The sequence below is a fragment of the Myxocyprinus asiaticus genome, chromosome 35 (assembly GCF_019703515.2).
Source record: "Myxocyprinus asiaticus isolate MX2 ecotype Aquarium Trade chromosome 35, UBuf_Myxa_2, whole genome shotgun sequence".
NCBI lineage: Eukaryota > Metazoa > Chordata > Actinopteri > Cypriniformes > Catostomidae > Myxocyprinus > Myxocyprinus asiaticus.
Window position 1 is genome coordinate 39,171,903 of NC_059378.1, and position 19,514 is coordinate 39,191,416.

The following is a 19,514-nucleotide window of genomic DNA, read 5'->3' on the forward strand; positions in this document are numbered from 1 at the left end:
CTCATGCCGTTGGTTGAGCAACTTTGTTGGGGCAAATCTTTTTTTTACATTTTTAATTTTTTTTTTTATCCCCTTTTCTCCCAATTTGGAATGCCCAATTCCCACTACTTTGTAGGTCCTCGTGGTGGCGTGGTTACTCACCTCAATCCGGGTGGTGGCAAACAAGTCTCAGTCGCCTCCGCTTCTGAGACCGCCAGCCCGCGCATCTTATCACGTGGCTCATTGTGCATGACACCGCGGAGACTCACAGCATGTGGAGGCTCATGTTACTCTCCGCGATCCACACACAACTTACCACACGCCCCATTGAGAGCGAGAACCACTAATCGTGACCACGAGGAGGTTTCCACATGTGACTCTACCCTCTCTAGCAACTGGGCCAATTTGGTACTTTAGGAGACCTGGCTGGAGTCACTCAGCACACCCTGGATTCAAACTCGCGACTCCAGGGGTGATAGTCAGCGTCAATACTCGCTGAGCTACCCAGGCCCCCTTGTTGTGGCAGATCTAAGCGGGTCACTCAAAACAAACACACAAAGTTTTATCCACCACAAAAACATGGTGTTTACAGTTTTCTTATTAACCTATGAATGGCTTCCTTATAATTGACTCTGTATATTAAGCTGGGATAGAAGAATGTATTTTAAATTACATACTTCAGCTTTAACCATTGAATGGTTACTTAAATGTATGCTTCACTTAATTGTATTTGATATGTATGTTTTAGAATGTGGTGGCAAGAACTTCCACTTTGTGCACAAGTCGGCAGATGTTCATAGCGTGGTGAACGGCACCATCCGCTCTGCGTTTGAGTACGGAGGACAGAAATGTTCGGCCTGTTCCAGGATGTATGTACCAGATTCACTGTGGCCTCAAATCAAACAGGGGCTCCTCGCTGTGCACAAACAGATCAAACTGGGAAACGTAAGTAGAAGATTTGTAATTGTAATTACTGGCTACAGCAACAGATCAAGGTTTAATGTTTATGGCTGCTATCCATTGTCAAAAACTGCACTGTGGTCAAAAGATTTTAAATTGCTAATTTGACATGGGCTGTGTTTGGACTGGAATACTTTCACACTGCTTACTGCACAGTTTGTACTGCATACTGCCTATTGTTTAGGAAAAAATAGTATGTAAAACAGTGCCAAATGGCAGTATGCTACATTGTCGTCACATGATTTCATTACGTGAGTGTTTATATTTCAGCAGGCAATTTTGCATTTGTAGTCTAATTTTGTCTCGGCAGTCCAATCAAACAGTGAGTCAAGAAAAATATGTTAAAGGAATGTTCCAGGTTCAGTAAAAGTTAAGCCCAATCGACAACCTTGATTACCACAGAAAATAATTTCAACTCATCCTGGTTCATTAAAAAGAAGCAGCAAAAATTACAGTTACAATAAGGTGCATACAACACGTCTTCCATTGTAAGTTCCTCACTGTAACAGCTATATATTTTATTATTAATATTATTAAACAAGGGGGACTAGTTAAAATCTTTTTTTTACTTTGTCTACATTTTTTTTTTTTTTTTTCTCAAGGAGCAACACATGATTTTTTTTTTCTTTGCTTGCTAGCTAACAATTAGCAGAGAAATGTTTTATTAGAGAACCATGGCATTGTTCTTTCCCTGCTGTCCGCGACATAGTCCGAATAGACCTGCGACACACTTTTGAATTGCGACCCACCAGTAGAGAAACACTGATATAATGAACTTGTCTCTTGTCTGGGAGCAACAGCGAGTCACACAGTTCTGGGAGCGTTGTGTGTGCGTTCATCCATCCTTATGACTTTGCCGTGCGGATCTCTAAGATATTTTTCAAAAGTGCCAATAAACCTGCTCTTCGGCGCATTTCAAGTTTGTATTAGATTATTTGCTTGGTTAATGCAGGCTTTGGATTTTCATGACACCTGTATTTCATTATCTCATACTTGTTGAGCTTCGATTGTGATGAAGTTCCAATGTAAAAAGTCTGCATGACTTTTATCAATCAATGTATGCATTATTTTGTTCATCCAGAAATTATAATATTACTTACAACAAGATTAACTTTACTAGGAGGACACACATCACAACAAAAGGACAGGCATTGCCTACTAAAAATTTTGTTGTCTAAGTCATTTGATCTCATTTAACGTAACACGAGATCATATGAAACTCTAATGATTGCACACAAGAGCAGCACTGCAGCTTGTGCCTGATTGAGGAGAGGGAGAAAACACATCTCACAGTCCAGATGCACTCTAAACTTTACAAACAGTTTCAGGTGATAGATTTCAAAATAAGTAAATACAGAAGCACTCTTGTTATGGAATAAGCAGAGCCGGAGCTGACGCTCAGTTTAAGCAAAACTTGCATGTCGAGCATCTTTAAAGGAAACACCCCGGCGTTACATCATTAATGCAGTTTAATGCGTTATAGCTTTATTAAAGTTCAAATAATAAGGAAACTGGCATTTCACTGTGTGGTCAGCGTCTCTTCTATGAGTTACTCGAATGTCCCGATCTAAGGGGGAGAGATTGAAACTGCACCCGGCTGACGCTTATCCCTCGAGTGCGCGTGCTTAATGCAGCTAGATTATAACGTGATGGCTTGCAACTTATTGAATTATTATATATGTGTCACTGTGCATTTCTTATCGTGAAGAAAATTGGCAAAGCGCAACTTTATTAATAAGAGAGAGTTTGTTTTTTTGTGAGTTAAAGATGGATTGAAGTGAACAGAAAGGTGAGAGAGGGTAGTCTTTGCCACATTCTACACTGCAACAAAATCCGTTTTTGATTTGTTTTTGTTTTGGCTTGTTTTCCAATATGAATATCTAAATCTCCTTTAAAACAATGTACATTTTCTTTAGCAGCTATACTGCAGAATAATTTGTTTTTATTTTTTATCTGAGAATGTTGAAAATAATATTAAAAATACAAATATTTTAAAATATCTAAAAATCCTTTACAAAAAGATGCATTTACCTGAGCAGCAGCATATAAGATATTTAGACTTGCTTTTAGAGAATAGATCATGAATATTAGTATATTTTGTCTTTACTGCACTCGCAGAAGTATAACCAAGTGAAAAAATACACTTATATACAAAATACACTTATATTTAAGATCCATTCTCTTAAAACAAGTCTAAATATCTTATGTTGCTTCTCAAGTAAATGTATCTTGTTTTAAGAATTTTGAGACAATTTTAAATGGAAAAAAAGACAAATACACTTGATAACTATAGGATTTTTTTTGTATTTAAATTTTTACTGAATTAAACTTAAAGTATTTTTTCCCATTTATTCAGTGAATATCATGTAGAGAGATTTTTAAAAGATGATTTTGTCCTCTTTATTATTAGTAAGCACTTTTAATTCAACCTTTTATGTCAGCACAAGCTGAATAGTCGGTTAAGAGCTAATGATTAATCGTTGCAATAATCGCCCGAATAGTCGAATAATCGTTCTAATAATCGTTAGATTAGTCGATTATCAAAATAATCGTTAGTTGCAGCCCTACTACGTTGCAATATTTATGTACAAGATAAATTATTATTAATTCCAAAACACTCATTATTTATTATTTGCTACAGTTTAAAGTTGCTTCCAGCACTGGTGTAGAGTATGCATACTGCAGAAATAGTAAGAGCAGTATTATGCTTTTACAATCGTAGCTATTGGTAATAAAGAAATACAGCATTGTACATCAATTTTCTGTTGTTTCACTTTACAGCCAGTCGAAGATTTCAGCACGTTCTTCTCCGCAGTTATTGATGACAAGGTACAAACCAACCTTCTATTTATCCAATAACAAAACAGCTGAAAGTAAATGCATTACATTTTGATTCACTTCCTGTGGAAGTCATAAAATACTGAAAAAATCTGCTAAATGTCTTGTCTTTCAAAAGTCCTTCTCGAGGATCAAGGGTTGGCTGAAACACGCCAAATCTTCTCCACATCTGAAGATCATCGCTGGGGGAAACTGTGATGATAAAACAGGATATTTTGTGGAACCCACAATCATTGAGACCACAGACCCACAGGAGAAAATTATGATTGAGGTATAAATATGATTGTATGTAATTTCTTGTATACAAAGATTTGGTAGTTGATGTTTTATTCGATGAGAGCACAAAGGTTCAGTTTTAAGATTTGGTTTTCCATCGACCAGGGTTTTACACACACACACAGGCTCGGAGCAGTGAATGGGTGGACTTTAGTTTGTTTGGATAAACCAATCTCTTCCATTTAACCCCATTTAATGTTCATCTTCATAAACCACCCTTATCTAACCGGATGAGTGATCAAGATATTTAGAACATACAAAGAGCCAAATATATAATAAAAAGAAAGTTATTTTGATTAAAGGAATATTCCAGGTTAAATACAAAGTGTATCGACAGCACCTGTGGCTTACTGCGATTTACAATAGAAAATAACTTTGACTTGTTCATTAGTTTGTAAACAATAAACGCACAGACGATTTTCATTGTAAGAGTTTTACTGAGAACAATTTTTTTCTTTTAAATAAAATATTTATATTAATATTAATAAAAATAATATTTTGTATTTTTTAACAGAGGGACGGGTATTTTCTGCAGATTAAAAAAAATACAAATATAAACTGTCCTGTCTTTTTTTTTTTTTTTACAATAAAAATGGCAAAAGTGAAAGTCAAAATCTGTTGATATTTTGTTTTTTGCTTTTGTAGGAGATCTTTGGGCCCGTCCTGACAGTATATGTTTACCCTGAAAATGACTACAAAAAGGTCCTGCACTTAATAGACAACACATCTCCGTACGCCCTAACAGGAGCTGTCTTTGCTCAAGATAAGTGAGTGTAGCACCGTTTCATCATTGTCCCTGATGTTAGCATGCTAATAAGTATCCATAAAAAAAAAGCCACATCAGCAAATTCCCAGCTTTTCAACAAGAAACTTTTTCAGTGTTGTTGGTCTACAACTGTTTATCTCAGAACGTCTTGACAGGAGTTCATGAGGTCGTTGCTTGTTTCAGGGCTGTTATTGACGAAGCAGGAAAGGCCTTGAGAAACTCTGCTGGAAATTATTATGTCAACGACAAATCAACAGGATCCATTGTGGCCCAGCAACCGTTTGGTGGCGCCAGAGCATCAGGTGAGTAGAGGAATGGAAGTGAATGTGGGCAGTTCATAACATGATTTTAATGTGATCAAATCAGGTATTTAGTGCCATTACAGCCTTTACCAGATGACAGGGTTTAGCAGTGTTTCATCATCACCATGACAACAAAGTTGTAATATTGGATATATTTTACACAGATAAGGTTAGGAAGTGACAAAATCATGTTAACCTGTATAATGTTTACGTCTTGTGGCTATACTTCTGAAAAAGAGTGGATTTTAATGTAATGAGCCAAAAAAAAATATTTTTAACATTCCTTTTAAAGTCTATAGATGGCATATGTGGCACAGTGTTGATTACTAAAGAAAATAAGTTTTGCTGTGATCTATGCTTAACCAAAAGTTAATTCTTTTAGAGAAATAGTGCCACCACAAAAAACTTACTTGGACAACTTTACAACTAAAATAATAAACAGTTTAGTTCTGAATAATCTCCATGACGTCACAAGGCAATTGTGCTTCCGGGTTCTTTTGAGCAGCAGATTTCAAAATGTGCAGTGTTGGGGGGCCTCCAGGAACAGGGTTGAGAACCACTGATCTATGGTATACAGTTAAGAAATATGTGTTGTTCCTTCTGAACTATCGGCAAAACAAGTTTAAACTTGGTTCAAGATGCCTGTGTGATTATGTCAGACATGAAACAGGTTAATGAATACACATCCTCACATGCTTAACACACTTCTAAAGGCTCACTAATGTGTAATATAGAAATGAAAACTACCATCAAACATGAAATATGCGTCATTACTAAAAGTTTTGGTCTATATACATTAAATATTAATATTTGACTTCAATATCATCATATATTGAGCATTAAAACTTAATAACAGCCAGTTTCCATTTAACAAGTTACTGCAGTCAAAATAAAGGCAAAGATGTAATAATCGAAGAATTACATTATTTTTACTCGCATATCCGTTCACAATCCGTAGCCCCATGCGCTGCGGTGGTGGAGACAGGTTCTTGTTCATCCCGTTAGATCTTCCATGGCTTGTTCATATAAGATCACGGTTAGATCATATTTAGCCTCATATCTGTCACAGCGATTGCACTTTGGAAATTAAAAACAGCCATTTGCGATCACAGTTTGTGTAATTCCTTCCTGAAAGTTCAAATATACCAACGGCAGCTGCAGGGCAAATTTAAAGAAGGCAAAACATCTAATAATATTCAGGAAACGCACTGTTTTAACCCCACAAACAACACTTTTTGGGCATTTTCAGCTCAGTTTGAGTGAAGTACCCATAGACAGCAGTTCTGCCATGTCAAAAGAACGTTTGTTTGTAAACAGTAACTTTATCTATATGCTTTAAAAAAATATGAGAGCACATTTCTGCTTTTGAACCCTCTGTAGTTTACTTCCATTGTAAGTGGATACTGTAACCACGATTTGTGCTCTGAATTATCAGTCAAAATCTTTTCCTGTCCTAATCGACATTATTGAACCCAAAACATTTTTAAGAACAACTCAGGCATGTTATGACTGTAGAATTCATGTTAAAAATATCATTTCAGGCACCAACGACAAGCCTGGTGGTCCACACTACGTCCTCCGATGGACATCTCCACAAGTCGTCAAGCAGACGTATGTGCCGCTTACAGAATGGAAATATGCCTACATGGGTTAAGAGGTCATGCCAGTCTTGCCTATATCTCTGACCCAAAAGCTTTCCTTCCCCCAAATCCCTCCATCAAGACTTATAAAACAATCAAATTAATTGTCCTCTGATGTCCCATCTTGCCCAAATGACTTGCTGAAAAAGGCACACGAGGGCTGTTAAACTGTTCCAGAACAGAAGACTCCTGCCTACTTGTGCTGCCTTGAACATACACTGGCGGCCAAAAGTTTGGAATAATGTACAGATTTTGCTCTTATGGAAAGAAATAGGTACTTTTATTCACCAAAGTGGAATTCAACTGATCACAATGTATAGTCAGGACATTAATAACATAAAAAATTATTATAACAATTTGAAAAAAATATTCAGAACTTCTTAAACTACTTCAAAGAGTTCTCATCAAAAAATCCTCCACGTGCAGCAATGACAGCTTTGCAGATCCTTGACATTCTAGCTGTCAGTTTGTCCAGATACTCAGGTGACATTTCACCCCACACTTCCTGTAGCACTTGCCATAGATGTGGCTGTCTTTTCGGGCACTTCTCACGCACCTTACAGTCTAGCTGATCCCACAAAAGCTCAATGGGGTTAAGATCCATAACACTCTTTTCCAATTATCTGTTGTCCAATGTCTGTGTTTCTTTGCCCACTCTAACCTTTTCTTTTTGTTTTTCTGTTTCAAAAGTGTCTTTTTCTTTGCAATTCTTCCCATAAGGCCTGCACCCCTGAGTCTTCTCTTTACTGTTGTACATGAAACTGGTGTTGAGCAGGTAGAATTCAATGAAGCTGTCAGCTGAGGACATGTGAGGCATCTATTTCTCAAACTAGAGACTCTGATGTACTTATCCTCTTGTTTAGTTGTACATCTTCCACATCTCTTTCTGTCCTTGTTAGAGCCAGTTGTCCTTTGTCTTTGAAGACTGTAGTGTACACCTTTGTATGAAATCTTCAGTTTTTTGGCAATTTCAAGCATTGTATAGCCTTCATTCCTCAAAACAATGATTGACTGACGAGTTTCTTTTTTTGCCATTTTTTGATCTAATATTGACATGCCAGTCTATTGCATACTGTGGCAACTCAAAAACAAACACAAAGAGAATGTTAAGCTTCATTTAACAAACCAAATAGCTTTCAACTGTGTTTGATATAATGGCAAGTGATTTTCTAGTACCAGATTAGCAATTGAGCATGATTACTCAAGGATAAGGTGTTGGAGTGATGGCTGCTGGAAATGGGGCATGTCTAGATTTGATCAAAAATGACTTTTTTCAAATAGTGATGGTGCTGTTTTTTTACATCAGTAATGTCCTGACTATACTTTGTGATCAGTTGAACGCCACTTTGGTGAATTAAAGTACCAATTTCCTTCTGAAACAGCAAAATCTGTACATTATTCCAAACTTTTGGCCACCAGTGTACAAACATGAAATACTTTTTTTGGGCTAGGAAACTGGTGGCAACAGCCCTCGAAGGTCTGAATGTACTCAAGAATTTGCACGTCTTTGCAGATTTCCATTACCTCTGATCTTGAAAGACTGCTGGACCCTAAACAAGAGGAATTAGGAGTAAGCAAGATCAAACCTCGGAGTGCACTGGAAATTTCTTATATTGTTTTGCTCTTTGATTAGTTATCATTTCACTGTGTTACAGTGGTCCTAAAAAGTATTTAGAAATTTTATGTACAGTTTGAGTTCCTTTGCATTTTATAACAAAAATGATCAAACCGATGGCATTTATTTTCAAACAATTTTCAATCAAACTGAGTTTATACATCCACTAAAAATCACCTTGACACCAGTTAACAGTCATTGGGAAAAAAAATGGCACAGCAAAGTGAAGTTATTTCTGAGAAATGCTTAATTTGCATTTGAGCACTCGTTTGATATTTTGTTATCTAATGCAATGAAATTCACACATTTAAGTGTGGGCCACTGTATATAAGATTTGCTTTCAGAATTCACCATATCCAGTGAGTAAATAGAGTAAATCTATTTTTATATAATTCTAATCTGACAAATTTTCATCTACTAAGTGGAAGTACTGCAGCTAACAACATCTGTTTGTTATTTTTCTGTTACACTGATATCTTCACCCTGTGAGCGGTTACATTTACACTGATCTATTGTTTGAGCTTTTGATTAAATTATTAGGATTACATGTGCCGTCCTAATTTAATCTGTAGCATTCTAATATAATTTGCATGTAACTGAATGCAGATATGAGAACTTGTCTTCAGTTTGTTGAAAATGAATGATTGTAGGACAGATTTGGTTTGCTGGTCATAGTCCTGTTCAATCATTGTCCTGTGATGTGATCTTAAAGGTTCAAGTATGGTTTTAATTGTCAATCATTTAACATACAATACAGAGGCAATGGCAAAAAAGCTATCAAGGTACTCTACAGCCTTACTTGGTCTAATTATCCACACACAATGCAATCTAGACTGCAGACAGTGCAATCTAATAACAGTGCCTCAATAAAAATAAGTTGTGGATAACCGTTTCATTTGTGACATTGAATATTAACAGCTCAAGAATAAGAATTTGTGGGGCCACAATACAGATACAGTGTGCTCCTTTGTTGTCATTTATTTTCAGTGTTCACATTCAAAAGAGTATACTTCGAAAGGCTGAGCGCAAGACAGAACAGAACACTTAAAAACAACGTTATACCCTAGCCGTACACTTCGTTTTTCCTTGTGTAATTCCAGCTCGCACACTGTTGAGCGCTCACCATTTCGGTATACTTTAAGCCCAAAGTATACTTCGGTTGTCCGCGTTGCTTATCACTCCATGCACAGAATGCAAATTTCACCATCAGCACGCTCTGTTCGGACTGTCCACGCGCGGCCCATATTTTCTCGACACGCATGCGCTAGCCGTTGACTGTACTAAAATAGTATCACAAAGCAGTCATAGTGCGCATGCGTCGAACACAGTGAGGAACACCAGGAGCATGCGCCAACAACAGCAAAGACATGCGCTGTGTCCGAATATCCATACTTCTCTACTATATAGTATGTCAAAAACAGTATGCCAATGGAGTAGTATGTTCGAATCCACAGTATTCATAAAGCAGTAAGGACTGCCTCGGACAAGCCGCAATGGCTACTGTCTTATCAATTTGGGGACGCAGTTGTCCGTGACCCAAGTAGAAGCACCGATACTATACTTCCATCCTCCCAATTGCACACTTCTTCAGATTTGCCGTGAGTCCTGCCCACCTCAGCGACCTCAGGACAGCCCTCAGATGCTGGATGAGCCACTGCCAATCGTTGCTATAGATGATGATATCATCCAGATAGGCAGCAGCATACGCAGCATGTGGGCGAAGAACTTTGTCCATGAGTCGCTGAAATGACGCCGAGGCCCCAAACAAACCGAACGGAAGAGTAGTGAATTGGTGTAAGCCGAACTGAGTGGAAAAGGCAGTTTTTTCTCAGGACATGGGAGTCAAATGTATCTGCCAATATCCCTTTGTTAAATCCAGTGTCGAATAGAAATGAGCCACACCCAACCGATCGAGCAGTTCGTCAATGCGAGGCATTGGGTACGTGTCAAATTTAGACACTGCGTTTTCTATAATCTGCATAAAACCAGACCGACCCATCACTCTTAGGGACTAAGACTACCAGACTGGCCCAATCACTGTGGGATTCCTCTATTAACCCCATATCAAGCATATCTCTCAACTACTTTTTCTGTGTTCGGGTAAACAGTAGGGACGACTGCGTATCACTACCCCTGGGGACGTTTCGATTTGGTGTTGTATGAGATTAATACACCCGGGAGGAGGCGAAAATCACATTGGAGAATTCTCCTTGCATCCTGGCAACCTCCGCAATTTGGGATGGTGACAGGTGGTCTCCACAGGCGACCGGGGTGACTCGATCGGTGATTGTTTTTTCTCCCCTTTTCTCCCCAATTTGGAATTCCCAATGCGCTCTAAGTCCTCGTGGTGGCGTAGTGACTTGCCTCAATCTGGGTGGCGGAGGACGAATCTTGGTTGCCTCCACGTCTGAGACCATCAATCCATGCATTTTATCACGTGGCTTGTTGAGCACGTTACCGCGGAGACCTAGTGCGTGTGGAGGCTTCACGCTATTCTCCGCGGCTGGGACTACCCCCTCCCTTGCGTCATCCTGACGCAGAGCTGACGCAGATGGCCCTGGCTCCGCCTCTCCAGCCAGAGAATCGCAAACCACACACACCGAGACACTTTGGTGTAGGATCCATCCGCACATAATCTCCCCAATAATGACTGAAATGCCTGCCAATTCATACCCAAAATCAGCGGATGGTTGAAACGAGGATTAACCACCACCTCTATATTTTTGCTCCTGAAATTGAATAGCCATTGGCACTAAGGGATATTCGTGAATGTTCCCATGCACATACCTCACCTTCACCCTTCATGCTGCACCCAAAGCCTCCCGTTGAACCAAGTATTGGTGAATTGAGGTCTGGGTTCAACCCAAATCCACCAAGGCTCAATATGTACCCCCTTGAATACTCACAGGTATCTGGTATGTCCCTGCTCAGTCGGGGGTGGTATGTGGCGCGTCGGGGACCTGGACTGATACCCCCACATCCATCGCTGGACATTGGTCCTGGAAGTGGCCCGGCTTCCCGCAGAGCCAGCACCCTGGCCCAGACTTACCCCCGCACCTGCGGCAACAGATTCTCCAACCTGTTGGGAAAGGGAAGGAGACACAGAAGGTGGGGTAGAGGTGCCCGGATCCCCCCGGGCCTGCAGAGCGGGTTTTGGGTGAATAAACCCCCGTCTCCAAGGAGCAGGGACGGGAACAAGGCAAGGTAGGGGAGGGGAAGACTCCGCAGGAGAGATAGCGAGAAAAAGCTTGGCTGTCTCCCGTATACGGCATCAAGTGGTCCTCTGCTAGGCAGACTGCATCTTCCAGTGACGTCGGGCGGTGGCACTGGACCCACTCATGAGTGTACCAGTGTAATGAGGTTCAAGGAATGAGGAAGCGGGAGACGGCGATTCCAACTCAGGAATGTTTATTAACAACAAAACACATTCGTTTAAATGCGCAACGGTGTAGCTTCAGATAAATAACTCAAAGTTTCTTTAAAAACAGCAGCGGCCAACACACAAACAGCTTCTCAGCTGGGCTCTCTCTCTTGACTGCCACTGTCTCCACTCCTCAAAAGCCCCAATCACTCCTCACTGAAACACAAGACAGGTGTTAAGCACAGGTGGAAATCATTCACCAATCATCTCCCCTGCTTCACTCTCCACAGCCACGCCTCCGCCTCCACAGCTATATATACCAAGATAATTGTACTTTGTGCTGGAATGGGACTTGTTTAACAAAACCAAAGCAGATAGTTTTTGTGGTTGTTATTACATCATATATTTGGGTCACGAGACGATCCCCCAGATGAAGTATGTCCGAATTCTATTCATACTACTTGCATGCATACCTAAAAGAACGTACTGTTTTGCTGGCAGATAAGTGCATCCTTCATCAAATACAGTACATACTGTGACAGTATGCGGTTTCGGACGCAGCAACGGACTGTATGCATGTCAAGACAAACTAGCCTGCGCGTGTACAATCCGCGCATACTGTGACGATGAAATTTGCTTAAACCGCACACTGCGTGATACGTACTGGCACGTCGAAAACCGAAGTATACTTTGACCTCATACTGCCAACAAAAAGTGTCATGATTGTAAAAGTACACAATTTCCTGGCAGTACACACTCCTTATTGCTCAAACTGTAGTGAGTATTATTGTAGCGAGTACCCAGATAGCACACGCACATCTCTGAAGTGTCTGATTTAGATTGTTTCATCTGGAAAGCATCACAATGTAATTAACATCTGCTAAACATCTTAAAAAGATCAGATTTACAAACATTCTAAATCATAAATGTCTCAAAGACATCTGCTGAATGTCTTATTGACATCCGAGAGGAAACGTCTTATAGACGTATTGCAGATGAGCAAACAACCTAAAAAATGCGTCTTCCAGATGTAAACACACATAAAATAGACGTCTGGGTGATGTACATGTGCTATCAGGGTAGTGAACCTGTAGTGCCTACTGAAATATCCTAGATTGTACACGTACATCTCAGAGATGTCTGTTTTAGATCTTTTCATCTGGAAAGCAGCGCATTCTAATTAACATCTGCTAGAAGTCTTAAAAAGATCAGATTTACAAACATTCTAAATAATAAATGTCTCAAAGGCATCTGCTGAATGTCTTATTTACATCTGAGACATACTTATTGACATACGTCTTATAGATGTATTGCAGACGAGCAAACAACGTAAAAAATGTCTTCCAGATGTAAACACACACATCAAATAGACGTCTGGGTGATGTACGTGTGCTATCAGGATGTCTCTGATGTCAATTAGGCATTCAGCAGATGTCTTTTAGACGTTTATGATTTAGAATGTTTGTAAATCTGATCTTTTTAAGATGTTTAGCAGATGTTAATTATATTGTGATGCTTTCCAGATGAAAAGATCTAAAACAGACATCACAGAGATGTACATGTGCTCTCTGGGAGATTACTGAAGACTTGTCTGAATTGCCAGAGATGTTATGACGTATCAAATTATTTCTTTAACATCATCATGATGTTACTACACAAGTTAAAGCTTTTGAAATATAAACATTGCTTATTCCTCTGTCTTTATGTAAGAATGTGCTGCAAAGCAGATGTTTTAATTGTGTTTGGCCACCTCTGGTTCTTGACTCCCACAGTAACACGTTTTGTGGGGTCTTATATGACTCGCATCAAAGCAACTGTGGCACAGGAGTGTGGCATACTTCAGACAGACGCTTTATGGCGATGTGGTCACAGAGGCACACTTCTCACCACACAATAAAATCAAGAGCGTCTACAGTACGTGATGGCCTGAGAACACAGTCTCTCCAGTTTCTCATGTGAGCAGTTTCCTCTTTCTACTCCATATATGGATTAGAAAATCCAAGTAAATGATCATTTTTTGTGCTATAGATTAAAGCACACTGTTTCTAGGCCCTAAAAGATCTTGGTGTTTCATTAAGGCAAAAATTTGCATTTGAACATCACTGAAATTGTCTTGACAAAATCTTTTTATACCCAGTTTGGTTCTCAGTACTAAAATGAACAGTGCTCTTTTGTGGCTATTTACTACCAAGCATACTTCACTTTTAAAAAATGTTATTAAAGATGATAATTACATTTTGTCCAAGCTAGTATTAAGTGGAGTGTTACATTTTAGCTTTCTGTTTACTGTAAATTTCACTAAGACTTGCAAACCTCAAACAGCTCAAACTGTAATTGTATTTCATGTTTAAGGTATCCTATGTTAAATGTCAGTTTTTATTATTATTATTATTATTATTATTATAATAAACCTTATCAAATCTGAGCCTGATATTCAACTTAAAGGAATATTCCAAGTCCAATACAAGTTAAGCTCAATCAGCAGCATTTGTGGCATAATGTTGATTACCACAAAAAATAATTTTGACTCGTCCCTCATTTTCTTTCATTTATTTATATATATATATATATATAAAATCGAGGTTACAGTAACAATGGAATGGGGCCGATTTTTGGGGAGTTTAAAGAAAGAAAAAAAAAACACTTACATTTATTCTTCTGTTAAATCTTGTGTATTATTTGAGCTGTAAAGTTGTTTAAATTGACATTTTTACAGTGGTTTTAGGGTTTGTTGACATCGTCATGGCAGGAAAGTTGTAAAATTAGCTAGCAAGTAATTTTATCACACTTAAATCCTGTTAAGATACATATTGTTTTTTGTCTTGTGGCTCTACTTTTGAAAGTGAGTATTTTAACATTTACGGATTGACCCCATTCACATCCATTGTAAGTGCTTCTTTTTTTAAGAAAAGGAGGTCAAAATAATTTTTTGTAGTAATCAATATTATGCCACAAATGCTGTCGATTGAGCTTTAACTGTACTGAACACCAAATATTACTTTAATAAATAAACTGAACACAGAAACTTCTCATTTCATTAGTTTATTTTTCAAACAAACACAACATGAGTCAGTTTTACACATTCTATCAATATGATAGATCTGTCACCTGTAAAAGGTTTCATTTCAACAGAAACATACGGAGGTGACAGTCCTCCTTTTTACAAAATGTAAATATACAGATATGTGCTATCAAATGTAGGTATGGGGTAGTCTGGTACATTCTATGCGTCATGACAGCTGCGGTCTACATTTAATATAAACTTTAACCAAACAATATGTTCTACTCGGATAGAGAAAACAGTCACGATTCTCAATTTTTGCCTTGGTTTGTCTTCCTAACGATGCCATTAAGATCACCAAGGTCTCCAAAGCTCCTGGTGGTCTCCTGAGCGTTGTGAAAAGATCTCACAGTTGTATTTGTGCGCAGATGGAACAGATTTTGCACTGACTTTGGGTAGCTGGATTGCGTCAACATGCTTTATTAAAGCTGGTTTGGTGGTCTGTTGCTGGTTGTGAAGAGACAGATATCGTCCTGTCTCTTCTAAACACCTGGAGAACCCGTCTGTGTGGCTCTGTGCAGCCGGTGTGCTTGAGTTTGGCGACACCAGTGGCCAAGAGTTGCTCTGCAGGTAAACGACTGCCATCTCCAGAACATCAGCCTTCTCCAGTTCAGAACAGGGTTGCATGGCTTTTATCTCAGCTTTGAGAAGAACTTTAAGGCGTTCGATGCTTTTGTTGATACGATCTCTGTGCTTCTTCTCCATCACTGGTTTCCTTAACTGGAAAAAAAGAGTTTGAAATATGGTTAAACCATTGACAATAAGTAAACCACTCTCATGGAAATCAATACTTTGGAGTGAAAATGAATTTTTATGAGGTAAATACATACTTACATTAGTTTTATCCTTTCCTATCTGAGTCACTTTGCATGCAGGAGCCATTCTTCCTAATGTCTGTCAAGTGCCTGCTGTCACTTAGGTCGTGTGCAGCGTGCTTCGCTTGTCAAACTGTGTCCCCTTATATACACGCGGATTGTGCGGGTGTCTCGTGTATCTTCTGTTTCCCACACTTTTGAGCCAATCAGGTAGCGGCTTGGGCTTCAATGGGGGAAATTTAAATTAGCCTGATCCCGTATGGAGTTATATATGTGGCACAATTCGGCACGCGCAAAATTATATTTTGAGCGCACAAAAATATTCTGCTCGTGCAAGGTGAAATTTTGAGTACACAAAAAGTTCTTTTGTACACGCAAGAAAATATTTTGAGTGCAAAAAAAAATTCTGCACATGTAATATGATATTTTGAGCGCACAAAAGTTATTTTGCATGAGCAACAAAATATTTTGAGCACACAAATTTCTGCATGCAAGAAAATATTTTGAGTGCACAAAGTTCTGCACATTCAATATGATATTTTGAGTGCACAAAACATTTTCTGCACATGCAAGAAAATATTTTTTTTGCACACGCAATATATTTTGAGCACACAAAAAGTTATTTTGCACGTGTAAGAAAATAATTTGAGCACACAAAGTTCTGCACATGCAATATGATATTTTGAGTGCACAAAAAAATTTCTGCACATGCAAGAAAATATTTTGAGTGCAAATATTTTTTTTTGCACACGCAATATGATATTTTGAGCACACAAAAAGTTATTTTGCACATGTAAGAAAATAATTTGAGCACACAAAAAGTTTTGCACACGCAGTATGATATTTTGAGTGCACAAAAAAAAAATTCTGCAGCGCAAGAAAATATTTTAAGGGCACAAAAAAATTTCTGCACACATAAGATGAAATTTTGAGCACACAAAAAGTTTTGCACACGCAAGATGATATTTTGAGTGCAAAAAAATAATGTTCTGCACCCAATATGATATTTTGAGCGCAAAAAAAATAATTTCTGCATGCACAAGATGATATTTTGAGCACACAAAAACTTATTTTGCATGCGCTTGAACTCACTTTTGTAAACCAATGTATCTTCTTGCAAAGATAAATTCATTTTGAGCAAACGAAAATCTATTTTGCACTTGAATTAAGTTTATTCCAATGTAAATTTGCTCAGAATTCTTAAATTTAGCTTTCTCCTCCTACCCAATCTGCATGCAAAATATTTTGTGCGTTCAAAATATAATTTTGTGCGCGCAGAATAGTGGCACAAATATAACTCCATAATTCCGCTGGATTGACTTTGCAGGCAGACAAAAGAGGTGCGAGCGTGTGTGTTCGCACGCAGTAAACAGAAAGCGTGAAATTGCGGGCGTGCACGAGGCTTTGACAGCGTGCGTGACTATTTCGGCGGGAAAGTAGAGGATCAGTGCTGTGAATAGAGATTATAAGGACTTTCAAGCGGTTCCCGTTCAAAATCTCTTTCAGAAAAGATGCCGAACATTTATCCAAATCAGACATTATTTGTTTTGGTGTTTTTTTTAATTTATTTATTTATTTATTTTTTAAGATATATATTATTATTATTATTATTGTTATTGTTATTATTCATGATATGCTGTAATCTCATTTTACACATTGTGAGTTATTAATATTTATAATAGCCTATTTTTTTACCACATGCTTTCTGTTGCATATGTTTTCTCTACATATTATTACTTAGAATACCCCATTATTTTACAAGTTAACAACAAACCGCTTAGCCATAAATTAACACAAATTCATTTATTCATATATTGTTCTGTTTTGTTTTTATTTAAAAAAAATATTGTATAAATGTTAATAATATTTTCTAAAAACCAAAATTACAACATTTCTTTATTCATTTGTGTTTTTTTATTTTTTTATTTTTTTTATTTGTTGTAATGTCATGTTATATATTGTAAGATATTAATGCTGGCTAGTCTATGTATAATATGTATTTACCACATGCTTTCTGTCACATATTATGATGTGTTGAGGGGAGATTGTAAGAACTTTCAACGTTCTCCACTCAAAACCTTTTCAGAAAACGATTCTGAATAATTACCTCATTTTAACAATGACCAAATGTTAGCCATAAATGAACACATTCATTTATCATATATATATATATATATATATATAAAATTAAATACTTTATAAATATTAAAAATATATATTTATTTATTTATGGTGTTTTTTTTTTATTTTTTATTTGTATTATTTGTTGTATGTGTTGTACTTTTATATATTGTAGATATTACTGCTGGCTATGTCTATGTAAATTTTAATTTATACCACATGCATTCTGTCACATAACTATTATCATGTGGTAAGGAGACCGCAAGAACTTTTACACATTTGCCACTCAACCTTTTTGCACAAAAGATTTTGAACATATACCCAAAGCAGTTTAACAATGACCAAACACCAAACAGCCTTTAATTAACACATATTCATATTCATAGTCAGTATGTATTTATTTAAAGTAAAATGTTTTCTTAATTTTTTTGTTGTATATTATTTTTTTCATGTTATAATGTCCTTTTACATTGTGAGTATTAGGGCTGGCTGTGCAGATTTGTACTATTTATATATTTACGTATGTTTTTTTGCCATATTGTCTGTGGTCACCTTAAATTTACGCTCAATAAGTATTTCAGGGCATTTAAGTGTGCCCCTTTAAGATGAATTATTCTGTTAATCATTCCTCAATATATCCCCAGGGGAACTGGTAGCTTCATTGAGAGACCATTACTAATCCGGTGGGGAGTACGGCACACTTCTATTGGACCCCATTGAAATGTTGCTGTGGGAAAGTTGGGACAACACGGGCTCCAGGATTAGATTTTGAAGAGCTCAAAGGTGCAGCTGGCTCCTGTGCGCGGGAAACTGTGGTCAGCAAAGCCCAGCGCTGACAGGCGTTTTGTAGAGCTTTTCACATGCAAGGTTCATACTCAGTTCACTTGGCTCACTCAAGCAGCTATAAATTCAATTGGGTAAATATATGATTATTTTAAACCAATTAGTAGTACATTTCTAAAAGACGTATGCTGACATACTGCATACTGATTTCAATGCAGCACCTTCATTAATCAATAAACAAGCATGTTATATATCAAAATGCAGGTTTTTCTCTTTATGTTTTTCTCAAATTTTCACTCTTTATACCTGTCCATTTAAAAAAAAAAAAAAAAGGAAAGTTGAAAACTGGCACTTGAGTTGGTTTAATAAACACAGAAATAGTATTCCTTTATTCTAGCAACTGATCTATGAACAAGTGCTTCTCATGTTGCCTGAGCAAATTGAGTATTCCGTTCTATCAGGAGATCCTGTGGTTTGGTTAACCCCAAATTCCGTTCCCACACCAATTCTCAACTCCTGCCAAAACTGACTGGTAAAGCCACAATGTGTTCCATCCCACTCTGCAAAAGGGGCTTTGAAAGTTGGCGCCCCCTTGTCCGGCACTCTTGTCTTTCTCTCACATACACACACAAAGCGAGAGAAGCAGATGCTGAGCACTATGAGCCCAGTGTGAAGAGACCCCCTTTCTTCATAAAAACGGGACCTGGGAAGCCTCTGACCTCTCCTCGGCTCGAGAGGAATTTGAGTCTTGATGTGAGCAGTGCTCAGTGGCATTCCAGCATCATTTGCTCTGGCATTCACAGCACAGGATCTTGAAAAGAAACAGTTAGAGCGGGAAACTGTGACATTGTCTGATACCTTCTACACCATTGAAACCCCTAAAGTCTTGCCAGGGTGTTTGTGGTCATTAAAACAAAAAGAAGGGAAAAACAGGAAAGCAGTCCTTTTTTGTGTGCTAAAAAAAAAAAAAGAAAAAGGAAAAAAAAAAGTCAAATTG

General features: G+C 37.9%; 2 protein-coding genes across 3 annotated transcripts in view; one reads left to right on the forward strand and one right to left on the reverse strand.

Annotated features, from left to right (window-relative positions):
• Positions 1 to 19,514, forward strand: part of aldh4a1 (aldehyde dehydrogenase 4 family, member A1) — a 398,306-nt gene that overhangs the window by 18,279 nt on the left and 360,513 nt on the right. The window contains exons 10-15 of one of the 2 annotated variants that reach the window (XR_007894731.1): positions 728 to 924; positions 3,721 to 3,768; positions 3,896 to 4,048; positions 4,699 to 4,820; positions 5,003 to 5,121; positions 6,663 to 7,244. Coding sequence is in view for 1 of the 2 variants with exons in the window: in XM_051672478.1 (XP_051528438.1) it covers positions 728 to 924; positions 3,721 to 3,768; positions 3,896 to 4,048; positions 4,699 to 4,820; positions 5,003 to 5,121; positions 6,663 to 6,775 (752 nt within the window). In the remaining variant the exon portion in view is untranslated. Of the gene's footprint in view, positions 1 to 727; positions 925 to 3,720; positions 3,769 to 3,895; positions 4,049 to 4,698; positions 4,821 to 5,002; positions 5,122 to 6,662; positions 9,264 to 19,514 lie in introns of those variants that run through there. The other variant, XM_051672478.1, reaches the window with a different exon arrangement.
• On the reverse strand, positions 14,330 to 16,190 carry LOC127426044 (transcription factor HES-5-like). Its single transcript, XM_051672514.1, has 2 exons — positions 15,633 to 16,190; positions 14,330 to 15,518 (listed from the first exon to the last, which is right to left on the reverse strand). Exons 1-2 carry the CDS (start codon positions 15,678 to 15,680, stop codon positions 15,093 to 15,095), a joined length of 474 nt encoding a protein of 157 aa, XP_051528474.1. The 5' UTR covers positions 15,681 to 16,190; the 3' UTR covers positions 14,330 to 15,092.